The sequence below is a fragment of the Sminthopsis crassicaudata genome, chromosome 2 (assembly GCF_048593235.1).
Source record: "Sminthopsis crassicaudata isolate SCR6 chromosome 2, ASM4859323v1, whole genome shotgun sequence".
NCBI classification, from domain to species: Eukaryota; Metazoa; Chordata; class Mammalia; order Dasyuromorphia; family Dasyuridae; genus Sminthopsis; species Sminthopsis crassicaudata.
In genome coordinates this window covers 345877396-345889892 of record NC_133618.1, presented here as the reverse complement: position 1 = coordinate 345889892, position 12497 = coordinate 345877396, and the positions used below count along the sequence as shown (strand labels likewise).

The 12497-nt window shown below is 35.6% G+C and overlaps 2 protein-coding genes across 4 annotated transcripts in view; one reads left to right on the top strand and one right to left on the bottom strand.

The window, feature by feature from the left end:
• The window catches only part of SRP54 (signal recognition particle 54), a 114523-nt gene extending 104868 nt beyond the window's left edge, over nt 1–9655 (bottom strand). The window contains exon 1 of one of the 3 annotated variants that reach the window (XM_074290678.1): nt 9378–9655. The gene's annotated coding sequence lies outside the window, so the exon portion shown is untranslated. Of the gene's footprint in view, nt 1–9059; nt 9310–9377 lie in introns of those variants that run through there. The other 2 variants (XM_074290677.1, XM_074290680.1) reach the window with 2 other exon arrangements.
• The window catches only part of LOC141556491 (uncharacterized), a 44358-nt gene continuing 41493 nt past the window's right edge, over nt 9633–12497 (top strand). The window contains exon 1 of the mRNA XM_074290687.1: nt 9633–9842. Coding sequence (XP_074146788.1) covers nt 9746–9842 — 97 coding nt within the window. The 5' untranslated portion in view covers nt 9633–9745. The remainder of the gene's footprint in view (nt 9843–12497) is intronic.

Sequence of the window (12497 nt, the reverse complement as noted above, 5' to 3'; positions counted from 1 at the left end):
ATTATAAAACAGCATTTATCAAAACCATTTGGTACTGGCTGAGAAAGAGAATAGTTGATCAGTGGAATAGATTAGGTTCACAGGACAAAATAATCAATGACTATGATAATCTAGTGTTTGACACACCCAGAGACCCCAACGTAAAGGATAAGAACTCACTATTTGACAAAAACTACTGGAAAAATTGGAAACTAGTATGGCAGAAACTAGCCAATGACCCACAGAAACACTGTACATCAAGATAAGGTCAAAATGGGTTCATTTTTAGACATAAAGAATGATATTATAAGCAAATTAGAAGAATAAAGGATAGTCTACCTCTTAGATCAGTGGAGAAGGAAGGAATTTGTGGCCAAAGAAGAACTGGAGTTCATTATTGAACACAAAAAAGATGATTTTTATATATTAACTTGAAAAGTTTTTATACAAATAAAACCAATATAGACAAGATTAGAAGGGAAGTAATAAATAGGGGGAAAAAATTTACATTCAAGGGTTCTGATAAAGGCCTCATTTTTAAAACAGATAAGAGAACTGACTCAAATTTATAAGAATTTACGCCATTCCCCAACTGATAAATGTTAAAAGGATATGAACAGGCAATTTTCAGATGAAGAAATTTAAACCATTTCTAGTCACATGAAAAGATGCTATTAAATCACTATCAGAGAAATGCAAATTAAGACAATTCTGAGATTGCACCTCTCAGATTAGCGAAAATGACAGTAAAAGATAAGGATGAATGTTGGAGGGGATGTGGGAAAAGTGGGACCCTAATACATTGTTGGTGGAGTTGTGAACTATGCCCAAAGGGCTATCAAACTCTGAATAGACCTTTGATACAACAGTGTCTCTACTCAGCTTATATCCCAAAGTGATCGATCTCAAAGGAAGGAAAGGGATCCACATGTGCAATCTGTTTGTGGCACCTCTTTTTGTAGTGGCAAAAAATAGCAAACTGAGTGAATGCTCTTATGTTATATGAATTTATGGAATAGTATTGTTTTGTAAGAAATGATCAGCAGGATGATTTCAGAGAAGCCTGGAGAGACTTATGTGAACTGATGCTAAGTGAAATGATCAGAACCAGAAGATCATTGTACATGGCAACAACAAGATTATACGATGATCAATTCTGATGGAAGTAGCTCTCTTCAACAATGAGATGATTCAGGCCAGTTCAAATGATCTTGTGATTAAGAAAGCCATCTATACCCAGAAAGAGGGCTGTGGGAACTGATGTAGATTATAACATACTATTTTCATTCTGTTTGATGTTGTTTGATTGCATTGTTTTCTTAATTTTTTAATTTGATTTTTCTCATACAGAAAGATAATTGTATAAATATGTATACATATATTGGATTTAACATATATTTTTAACATTTTTAATATTTTTTAACATATATTGGATTACTTGCCATCTGGGGAGGGGGGTAAAAAGAAGAGAAGGAAAATTTGGAACACAAGGTTTTGCAAGGGTCAATGTTGAAAAATTATCCATGTACACAATGTTTTGAAAACAAGAAGCTTTAATAAAAAAAAATTTTTAAAAGAATTTTGCTTATACTCTCTGTAGTTTTTGAAACTGCATCCTACTGGATATTTTTTTCTCCTTTGAGTTTTGTGTCACTGCTTTCTCCTAGCTATATTACATATCCCTAAAATCAGGGATTCTTATTCTGGGGCCTGTATTTGTTTTTTAATGTTGAAAATTATCTTTATATGTAGTTGGAAAAAAATAAAATATTGGTAAGTGAAAAAATAAAAAATAAAACTTCCTAAGGCCTCCCACCAAAGATGCCAGTTTTCCTGGCCACTTCACACACCATACTTAAAAGGAAGAATAAACCACAGGGTTATAGCAATAGCAAACAATGAGATAACAACTGTAAACATACATAAACTTCAAAGGGATTTTAGTGACTTGTCCACAGTCATATAAGTAAAGATAAAATACAAATACAAACCCAGGCTTTTCTATTTCAAATTCAATGCTTGATCTCTCTGTGGCTCTTTTTCTCTCTGTCTTTCTGTCTCTGCCTCTCTGTCTCTGTTATTTATCTCTCTCTGTCTTTATTTCTTTCCCCCTGTTTCTTCCTTTCTCTTGTATGTTTTTCTTCCTCTTCTCTTTTCTTTTCTTCTTTTTTTAAATTATAGCTTTTTATTGACAGAACATATGCATGGGGTAGTTTTTTACAACATTGTCCCTTGTAATCACTTCTGTTCCAACTTTTCCCTTCCCTCCCTCCACCCCCTCCCCTAGCTGTCTTATACATGTTAAACTATATCCTAGATACAATATGTGTGTGCAGATCCATACAGTTCTCTTGTTGCACAAGAAAGATTGGATTCAGAAGGTAAAAATAACCTGGGAGGAAAAATAAAAATGCAAGTAGTCCACATTCATTCCCCAGTGTTCCTTCTCTGGGTGTAGCTAATTCTGTCCATCATTGATCAACTTTGTAGAAGATATCCACTACCATCAGAATACATCCTCATACAATATTGTTGTTGATATAATGATCTCCTGGTTCTGTTCATTTTACTCAGTATCAGTTCATGTAAGTCTTTCCAAGCCTCTCTGTATTCATCCTGCTGGTCATTTCTTACAGAACAATATTATTCAATAACATTCATATACCACAATTACCCAACCATTCTCCAATTGATGGGCATCCATTCATTTTCCAGTTTTTAGCCACTACAAAAAGAGCTGCCACAAACATTTGGCACATACAGGTCCCTTTCCCTTCTTTAATAGCTCTTTGGGATATAAGCCCTGTTAGTAGCACTTCTGAATCAAAGGATATGCATAGTTTGATAACTTTTTGAGCATAATTCCAAAGTGCTCTCTAGAATGGCTAGATCCATTCACAAATCCACCAATAATGCATCAGTGTCCCAGTTTTCTCATATCCCTTCCAACATTTGTCACTATCTTTTCCTGTCATCTTAGCCAATCTGACAGGTATGTAGTGGTATCTTAATTTGCATTTCTCTGATCAGTAGTGATTTGGAACACTCTTTCATTTGAGTAGAAATAGTTTCAATTTCATCATCTGAAAATTGTCTGTTCATATCCTTTGACCATTTATCAATTGGAGAATGGTTCGATTTCTTATAAATTAGAGTCAATTCTCTATATATTTTGGAAATGAAAACTTTATCAGGACCTTTAATTGCAAAAATGTTTTCCCAGTTTATTGCTTCCCTTCTAATCCTGTTTGCATTAGTTTTGTTTTGATATAATCAAAATTTTCTATTTTTGTGATCAATAATGATCTCTAGTTCTTCTTTGGTCACAAATTCCTTCCCCCTCCACAAGTCTGAGGGGTAAACTATTCTGTCCTCTAATTTATTTATAATCTCATTCTTTATGCCTAAATCATGAACTCATATTGATCTTATCTTCCCAGAGAAGGAACACTGGGAATTGAATGTAAAATATTAGCACTACTGTCTATCTACCCAGGTTACTTATACCTTCAGAATCCAATACTTAACGTGCAACAAGAAAATTGGATTTACACACATATATTGTATCTAGGTTATATTGTAACATGTAAAATGTATGGAATTGCCTGTCATCTAGGGGAGGGAGGGGAAAATTTGGAAAAATGAATACAAGGGATAATGTTATAAAAAAATTACTCATGCATATATACTGTCAAAAAAATTATAATTATAAAATTAATAAAACAAACAAACAAATAAATAAATAAATAAAAGGGAAAAAAAATCTTATCTTGATGTACATTGTTAAGTGTGGGTCCATGCCTAGTTTTTGCCATACTAATTTCCAGTTTTCCCAGCAGTTTTTGTCAAATAGTGAATGCTTATCCCAAAAGTTGGGATCTTTGGGTTTGTCAAACACTAGATTGCTATAATTTTGTCCTGTGAACCTAACCTATTCCATTGCTCAACTAGTCTATTTCTTAGCCAATACCAAATGATTTTGATGACCACTACTTTATAATATAGTTTTAGATCAGGTACAGTTGGCCACTTTCATTTGTTTTTTTTGTTTTGTTTTGTTTTGTTTTCATTAGTTCCCTTGAAATTCTTGACTTTTTGTTCTTCCATATGAATTTTGTTGTTATTTTTTCAGGTCATTAAAATAGTTTCTTAGGAGTCTGATTGGTATAGCACTAAATTAATAGAACAGCTAAGTAGCACTGGCATCTTTATTGTATTCGCTGGGCCTAAGAGCACTTAATATTTTTCCAATTATTTAAATCTGACTTTGTGTGGAAAGTGTTTTGTAATTTTACTCATATAATTCCTGACTTTCCTTTGGTAGATAGATTCCCAAATATTCTATGCAATCAACAGTTATTCTGAATGGATTTTCTCTTTGTATCTCTTGCCATTGGATTTTGTTGGTGATATATAAAAATGCTGAAGATTTATGTGGATTTATTTTGTATCCTGCAATTTTGCTAAAGTTGTGAATTATTTCTAATAGCTTTTTAGTAGAATCTCTGGGGTTTTCTAAGTATATCATCATATCATCTGCAAAGAGTGATAATTTGGTTTCCTCATTACCTACCCTAATTCCTTTAATCTCTTTCTCAACTCTTATTGCCGAGCTTTTAGCTTTTCTAATACAATATTGAATAGCAATGGTGATAGTGGACAACCTTGTTTTACTCCTGATCTTACTGGGAATGGTTCCAGTTTACTGGAGCCTGTATTTTTTAAAAAACATTTTTGTTTAACATTTTAAAACCTGTATTTCAATGTAATTAGTTGCTTTATAATCCAATATATTTTATTTTAAAACATCACTTTGGTATACCCCAAAGAAATTAATGGAAAAAAGATCTAGCACATACACATAAGAATTTATAGTGTGTGTGTGTGTGTGTGTGTGTGTGTGTGTGTGTGTGTGTGTGTGTGTGTGTGTTAGCAACGAACTGGAAATTGAGAATGGCTAAACAAGTTGCAGCACATGACTATGATGGAGTATTACTGTAATGAGAAGACATATGAAGATGGAGGGTAAAATGAGCAAAATCTGGAGAATATTGTACACAATAACAGCAATATTGTAATGATGATCAAATGTGAAAGACTTAGTTATTTTAAGACAATTTGAAAGAACTTATGATGAAAAATTCTATCTCTAACTTCCCCCCAGTCAGAACTGAAGACTGGTGAACTCTGAGTGCACATTAAAGCCTACTTTATTCACTTTCTATTCATCTCTTGCTTTTAAAAATTTATTTGCAGCATGACTAATATGGCAAAATGTCTTGGATAACCTCACATGTATAAAAGATATCATACTGCATGCTTTGTGAAAAGTTGGGTGAGAGGGAATTTAATCTGAAATTCAAAATTTTTAAACTATTTTTTAACACTACATTATTTAACTATTTTTTAACACTAATCAATTTTTTTTCAAATTATTCCGAGACTTCTGTCCATAAACTTTACCAGACTGCCAAAGGAGCCTGTGACATTAAAAAAAAAAAGTTGTAGATGGTATCTAGGCTGAAAATAATTTTTATTTTCTGATAAAAACAAGTTCTTTCTCAAAATTTAGAAGTTGGGTTAAAAGTTAGAAGGGCCTTTGGGAATAAGTCAATGTCCACTTATTTTTCCTATATCAAAAAAAATCTACCAATTCCTCAAGCCACTGTCCTATTATTTCAGTCAAACTCTTATTTAAAAAGTGGCTATAGTTATTACTATTTCTATGTTCATGACATGCTAGTACTTAACCTCTGCTCTTTCTTTTTTCACATTTAAATTCTGGCCTACTTTATTATAATCAGGGAAGAGAAGACCAATAGAAACAAATGCTATTTACATTTACTGAACAAGGACCAAAGAAAGACTAAGTGGGGCTTGGCCTGGGACCTATTGTTGACTAATCAATGAGAGCCAGAGTGGTTTGGGTTTAAGGCAAGAATTTAGGGGTTCTCAAACTAAGGCCTGCTGAGGAAGTTTATGTGGCCAGTGGAGTTATGGCAAATGGGCTGAGGAGCAGAGAAAGAGTGTGAGGTTTTGTTTTTATTATAGTCCAGTCCTCCAACAGTCTGAGGGACAGTGAACTGGCCCCCTATTTAAAAAGTTTGAGGACCACTGGCAAGATCCTGGAGAAAAAAAAATTAGCCCTTCTGCTCCATGAGCTCATCAGTTTCCATGAGTTCAACAACTACCCCAATGGAAATGATTTCTAAATTATATAGTCAGTCACATTACACCAAAGGCCTTCTGGACAGCTTCATCCAGATGACCTACAGATACATAATTTCAAAACAGAATTTCTTTCCGTCCATATTTCTCTTTCCTACTAATTTCCACATTTTTTCTCACAGGTACAACCATCTCCTAGACCTAAGATTTTTCAATTCTTTGTAATTATTCACCTCAACAATTGCCAAGTGTTGTCAATTCTCCAAATCAATCAATGTACTAAATCTACTATATGCCAAACATTGGCTTAGTCTATGAAGGATGCAATGACAAATTTTATTTTTATTTATTTTTTATTATAGCTTTTTATTTACAAAACATATGCATGGGTAGTTTTTCAACACTGACTCTTGCAAACCCTTCTGTTCCAACTTTCTCCTCACCCCTCCCCTATATGACAGGTACTCCTATATATGTTAAATACAACATATGTATACATATTTATAGTTATCTTGCTGCAAGAAAAATCGGATCTAGAAAGAAAGTTAAAAAAACAAACCTGAGAAAGAAAACAAAAATGCAAGCAATCAATAACAGAAAGAGTAGAAAGGCTATGTTGTGGTCCACACTCATTGCAATGACAAATTTTAAAAAGAAAAGAAAAAGAATCATTCTTGCCCTCAAGGACCTTTGTATCTAGAGAGATGATTTATAAATAGATAGGTATATTAAATGAACACAGGTTAATTAGGGGATGTCACTAGCTGTTGGATGAATAAATAAATAATGGATCTTGAGTTGAGTTTTGAAGAATTATGAAGATTATATGCTTTGCATATGTCTCCTCTCTCTCCTCACATGGCCTGTGTAGCCATGTGAGAGAACAATTCTTTCCTAGACTATGGCAACCTCTTTTCTAAGAAAACCTGTCCTTTCCAAAGTTGCCAAATTTGATAGTCTTAAAATATCAGTCTGAATATAATATGCCATATTCAAGACTCTTTAGTGGCTCAAGGTACTAAATTATAGTCACCTGTTTGCTATTTTATTTCTCATACTTCATAAGACTTTCCTAAATAACAAATACTCCTGAGAAAATTTAAAGCAATCTGGAAGAATCTAGGTGTAAAAACTTTACATATTTTGTACCATAATCCTAAAGTAGATACATGACCTAAATATTAAAGAGCTTTCAGGAAAAAAAATGAGAAAAAGAAATAGGTTAAGTACTTTTGTCAGCTCTAGCTAGAGGGAGAATTATTTTAAAGGGACAAGAGTAATCATAAAAGATGAATCGGTTTATTTCAAATTTATAAAATTTAAAGTTCTTGAAAAAAAAACACAAAATTAACATAATCAGGTTAAGAAATGGTCAATTGGGGATATGATCTTTGAATCAATCATCTTTAGTAAAAATGAAGCAAAGTGAAGCAGCCAAAACCAGGAAAATATACACAGGGACCACAATAACAAATCAAAGCTGAATGTTGTGAAATATAATGACCAAGTTTTGTAAAGATGAGAAATTATAATTTCTCCTATATATATATATATATACACATATGATTTTTATGCAATTCTTTTTAAATTTTCTTTTTTTTTTCTTTTTTCTGAGGCTGGGGTTAAGTGACTTGCCCAGGGTCACACAGTTAGGAAGTGTCACTCAGCTAGGAAATGTTAAGTGTCTGAGTTCAGATTTGAACTCAGGTCCTCCTGAATTCAAAGCTGGTGCTCTATCCACTGCGCCACCTAGCTGCCCCCTATGCAATTCTTTTAAAAAAATTCATTGCTATAAAAGGGGGGGAAAAAAGGGAAGGATATACTGAGAAGTGTGTGTAACTAAAACAATCTCATCTTTCTCAAATTATTTCATAAAAATTCTCCTTATATTCCATACAAACTGTCCAACTTGCTGCTTACCATATCCATTTCCTGTCTCTATGATTTTGCAAAGATTGTCCCTTATGGCTAGAATGATCTCCCTTTTCACCTCTACCTATTGGAATCCCTATCTACCTTAAACGATCCTATAAAAGGTTTTTCCCAGAGTAGTGTTTCCTAATTTCCCCAAAGTACAGGAATTTCTACCTACTGAAGTGAGCAACTTATAAGGAAATGAGGACCTTTTTTTTTTTTGGTCCTAGTAACCTCAAGGCCTAGCCCTAGTGGGTCCTTAATAAATACTTATTTAAAGTAATCGGCTGTTAATCTCTTTTGAGTAATTGTGAATGAATAAATTTAAGCATTTACTATGAGCCAACACAGGTGGGGAAGACATGACAAGGAAAGGGAGTTTGGAGTTTTGTTCTGGGAAGTTGGGAGAAAAGTAATTAGTGTTAGCAGGCAGAAGGGAAGATAGCCAAGGTGTATAGCTAGATGGAATGTGAAGCTGAAGTAGGTCTGAAGCCTACTTTTTTGTAGAAAAAAAATAACAACTTATTGCTCTATGGTTACACCCAGAATAATCCGTGGGATTCTGCCTAAACGAAAACTTTTTAACAAAGTCCTTTTCCTTCTAGTTATCAATGTAAGTTCCCCTCCTTTTGACAGTGCCTATGTCATTCTCATATTAGGCTTTTCTTCCTCCTAAAAGTTACTATAATATATGTAGAAATATAAATATTTTGGATTTCAATAAACCTTTTTTTTTCCCTCTCACCTTCTGGAATTGCAAACTCCTTATGGGTAGTGTTACAGTTTCTTTCTATAGTCAATCCCTAACACAAGTACCTGATATGTAAGTGGATGCTTAATATGTGCTTGTTGGTTGAATGACTAATTGATGCTGAATTTCAGCTTCAGTACTTCCATCCTCCATAGGGTCTCTATTCAAGACCAAGCTAGTGAATGCTGAGGACCCTTCCGTTTCCCTAGGCCTTCCTTCAATAGGAACGAGGAGAAAGGACACTGACCTGGACAGGCAGAATGAACGCCACAGCCTCCGAAAACGCCCCACTCCGCCAGGGAAGAGATTCGGTCAGAGGAATTGCCAGAAACAGGACAATGAGCACCCGACTTCCCGAAAGCGAATATGGGAACAGTACCCTCCGCCCTTCCAACTAGAACCCACACAGGTGGGACCAGCTGGAACCCCAACAACCACCACGGAACCTTCCGGCTGATGATGAAACGTCATCAGTCCCCGTAAACCCACTTCCGCCAGAGAATTTACTTCCGCTGCTGGGGCAACACCGGCTGCAAAAGTCATAAAAGAGAGCTGGGATGTTTACCTTACGTCGGGGGAACTGGGTAGTTTCCTGGATTCTTAGGATGTTGGTGGTCTTTTTCTGAATAAATGGAAGGCCAGCAAGGAGTTCACGCGATATCAGAAGGCGATGAAGACGCACAACCTTAAGCCTTCTAAAATAAATAAAAGTAATAAGGACGGGCTAAGGCCTTCTAGACGAATAATTCGTTGGCACACGGGTGACCAAAGCCAAGTTTACAAGTCACGAGGCGGAGTTCCGGCAGGGGTGACGGGGAGCGACGTCCTCCAAACCCCGCCTCCTTCCGCTGCATTTCTTAGCCACGCACGCTCTCTCTTCCGACTCGGGTACTCTCTCAGACTTCCAAGAGAACTTTCCCGCGGGATCTAGAGATGGATTTGAGTTCTGCTCAGCGTTCAGTGTTGGAGCTTCTCGGAGCCGTGTCTTCTGAGGACCTTCCTGCGCTTCTAGACTGGATGCGCACCACGCGTAAGAGGACACATTTGAGTAGTTGGAGGCCGGGCCTCTTACCGTTATGCTTCTTGAGGAACCTCAGTTAAAGCGCGCCGGGTTAGCGCTCGGTGGCACACTCTGGACACAACTCCTCTTCCTCGGTGCTGGGAGATGGGCTGTCCTGGCTGTGGCCGGCCAATAGCTGGGAAAATAGTCTCATACTTCTTCAAGCTCTTTGTGCTCCCCCTAATTTTTTTTTTTTACAATTTAAATTGTGCAAACACTATGCCATCCAGAAAAGATGGATTCAGTAGTCTAACTTAATATAGAAATTAGATCAATATACAACTAGATAAATCGTTAATATAAGTGAGACTGAAAAAATTGTCTGTGAAATCATAAAACTGGTTGGAACCGCTTTATGTACAGTATTTCAATTTATGCTTATGAAAAACCTGCACAGTATATTTTTTACCCTCATTAAATGATTTAGCTGGGTTCACAAACTAGTAAAGCAGGGGAGTGTGGTTCAGGATTATGAATTGTGAGTTGAACGGAGAGTTTAGTAAATAGCATGACTGGGTTTTCTTTAAAAGTGATGGGGGGTAAGGGAAACTTACCAATTATCTAGCCTCAATGTGAAGGTCTTAGAAATTGATTGGTTGGTGGGGGAGAGAGATAGAGAAAAGCAATGAATCAAAGATGACTCTAAGATGAGTCCAAGACTGAAGTGATCTTACTCCTTACCAAGGCTGATACTTCCACTTCTTCAAAGCAATCTTATTCCAACCCGTCTTCTAACAAGATTCCCCTTTCTGGCATCCCCACTCTTTCGCTTTTCTCTTACTTTCCCCCCCCCCCATACTTTTAATTGTAAACAATGATGGCCCAGAAGTGGAAAAGAAAATACAATTCCCTTCTTTTTCCCCCACCTTTTTTAATATTAATTTTTCCCATTTACCTGTAAAAATAATTTTTTCAAAAATTTTGAGTTCCAAAATCTCTCCCCCACTCTTCTCCTTCTTCCCCTTCATGAGATAAGCAATTTGACATAGGTTTTACATGTCTTTCATTTATTTTCAATCTCTCCTAGTCTACTGGCTCATTTTTTTTTTTTTACTACCTACAAACATTCCTATGTCTCCCCCATCTTCAGAAGATTTCCTGATTTCATCCTTCTGTTTCTCTTAAGTCTTGTCTCTTCTGCCCTGTATAAATAAACTTCTTGAAAAGGCTGTCTATAATAGGTCCCTCTACTCTTCTCTTACTCTTAATCACATACAATCAGGCAAAAATGTTATCTACAAAGTTATTAATGATGTCTTAGTTGCTGAATCCAAATAGCCTTTTCTCAATTTTTATTCTCCTTGATGTTTACACAGCTTTTGACACTATTGATCACTCTCACCTAATGTTTTCAGGATGACATTTCTCTTAGTTCTCCTACCTATCTGACTGCTTCTTCTTGGTGTCCTTTGCTTGAACCTCTTCTAGCATGAACTCTCTAACTGTAGAGGTTCTATCTTAAATCCTCTTTTAGCTCTACTACTTTACCTGATGACCTTATCAGCTCTGTCCCTATGCTAATGATTCTCAAATACACCTTTCTTTCCCCAGTCTCTGCTGACCTCCAATTTTGTATCTTCAACTTCCTGTCAGACATCTTGAACAAGATGCCCAGTAGATAGCTTAAATTTAATATTTCCAAAATTCATTACTTTTCTTCCTGAATCCTCACTACTTTTTTCCCTTTCCACTCTAAGTCTTCCCTGGTACAACAGAGGTAAGGTGCTTACACTGATGAATTACCAATGTGTCAAAAATTAAGCAATATTTTATCCTTTTAAAAGTAATCCCCCCTTCCTTCCTATCTTGCCCCAACTTAGAATAACTTTTATATGAAAATTGTTACTCTTAGTGTAGGCTTAGTAGGGGACCCAGATGACTGGAGGAAAAAGTGAGCCTGGTGACTTTGGACATCAGTCCCTCAAGTCCAGTTCACTTGTTTTTTATACCATCAACCTCCCTGATGGCTTGGTCGTCTGGGAGGAAGGAAAACAAAAATGAAAAAACAGACAGAGATTATATTCTACCCAGTGTCACATAGTTACTAAATGTCTTTAAGTGGAATTTGATCTTAACTTCTTACAAGACTATAAACTACAAGACCATAACTTGAGCCTGCCTTCTTTTACAGTTTGTGCCAACTAGTTACCTTATTGTTTAGTCTGTGAAAATATCTAGTGAGTTAAGGATGACCCAAAGTAGATAATTTGATAGCATCTTTAGTCTACCATAAAGCTTAAATGCTGTATTAAAGAGAAAAATAATTTTTACTGACTGAGTAGATTTCTTAATGTTTATTCCTGTTTAAGTTATTTTGCTCTTCTTCATTTGGCTATCCAAAACAGTTGGGGAGAAGCCCATCCCATTGGCCTAGAGTTTCCCATGTCAAATATTAAACTAATATAATTGGGCACTGAAAATATGCAGACTGAACTGTGGACCTCATTCAGACTCACTACTAGGCCCTGAAATAAATGTCCTGGACATCTTTTTCTCTATGCCATTAATATCATTAAAGAATAAGGCACTAACAAGATAGCTATAAATATATATATATATACATATATTGTATTTAACATATACTTTAACATGTATGGGACTACCTGCCATCAAGGGGAGGGGGTA